General features: G+C 68.9%; 1 protein-coding gene across 1 annotated transcript in view; it reads right to left on the bottom strand.

Moving 5' to 3' along the window:
* The window catches only part of EMH_0026730 (uncharacterized protein), a gene marked incomplete at both ends in the record, with an annotated part of 5,860 nt that extends 5,671 nt beyond the window's left edge, over positions 1-189 (bottom strand). The window contains one exon of the mRNA XM_013502661.1: positions 32-189. Coding sequence (XP_013358115.1) covers positions 32-189 — 158 coding nt within the window. The remainder of the gene's footprint in view (positions 1-31) is intronic.
* Between the last annotated feature and the right edge of the window lie 232 nt (positions 190-421).

Genomic DNA, 421 nt, shown 5'->3' on the forward strand with positions numbered 1-421 from the left:
CGTCGCTGCGCTGCAGGGGGCCCCCCCATACCCACACGTGCCTAGAGGAGCCTCAACAGGTGTTGTTGCTGCTGCAGTTGCTGCTGCTGTTGCTGCTGTTCCTGCTGCTATGTCGGCAGCCTGCCCCTGCCCCTGCTGCTGCTGTTGCTGCTGCTGCTGCTGCTGCTGCTGCTGCTGCGGTGTTGACATCCCCATACTGAACCCGGCTGCATCCGAGCAGAGGCCGCCAGCATCGCTGTTAGCTGCATGCGGGTGTAGGAGGGTCCAGTCTCCCTGGGGCCCCTGAGGTCCTGGGGCCCCCTGAGGTCCTGGGGCCCCTTGAGGTCCTGGGGCCCCCTGAGCTCCTGGGGCCCCCTGGGACCCTGGGGGGCCCCCCTGGGGCCCCTCCTGGGGGGCCCCCAGCAGCAGATCGGGGTCATAG

Source organism: Eimeria mitis, genomic scaffold (genome assembly GCF_000499745.2).
Source record: "Eimeria mitis Houghton genomic scaffold, Emh_scaff984, whole genome shotgun sequence".
NCBI lineage: Eukaryota > Apicomplexa > Conoidasida > Eucoccidiorida > Eimeriidae > Eimeria > Eimeria mitis.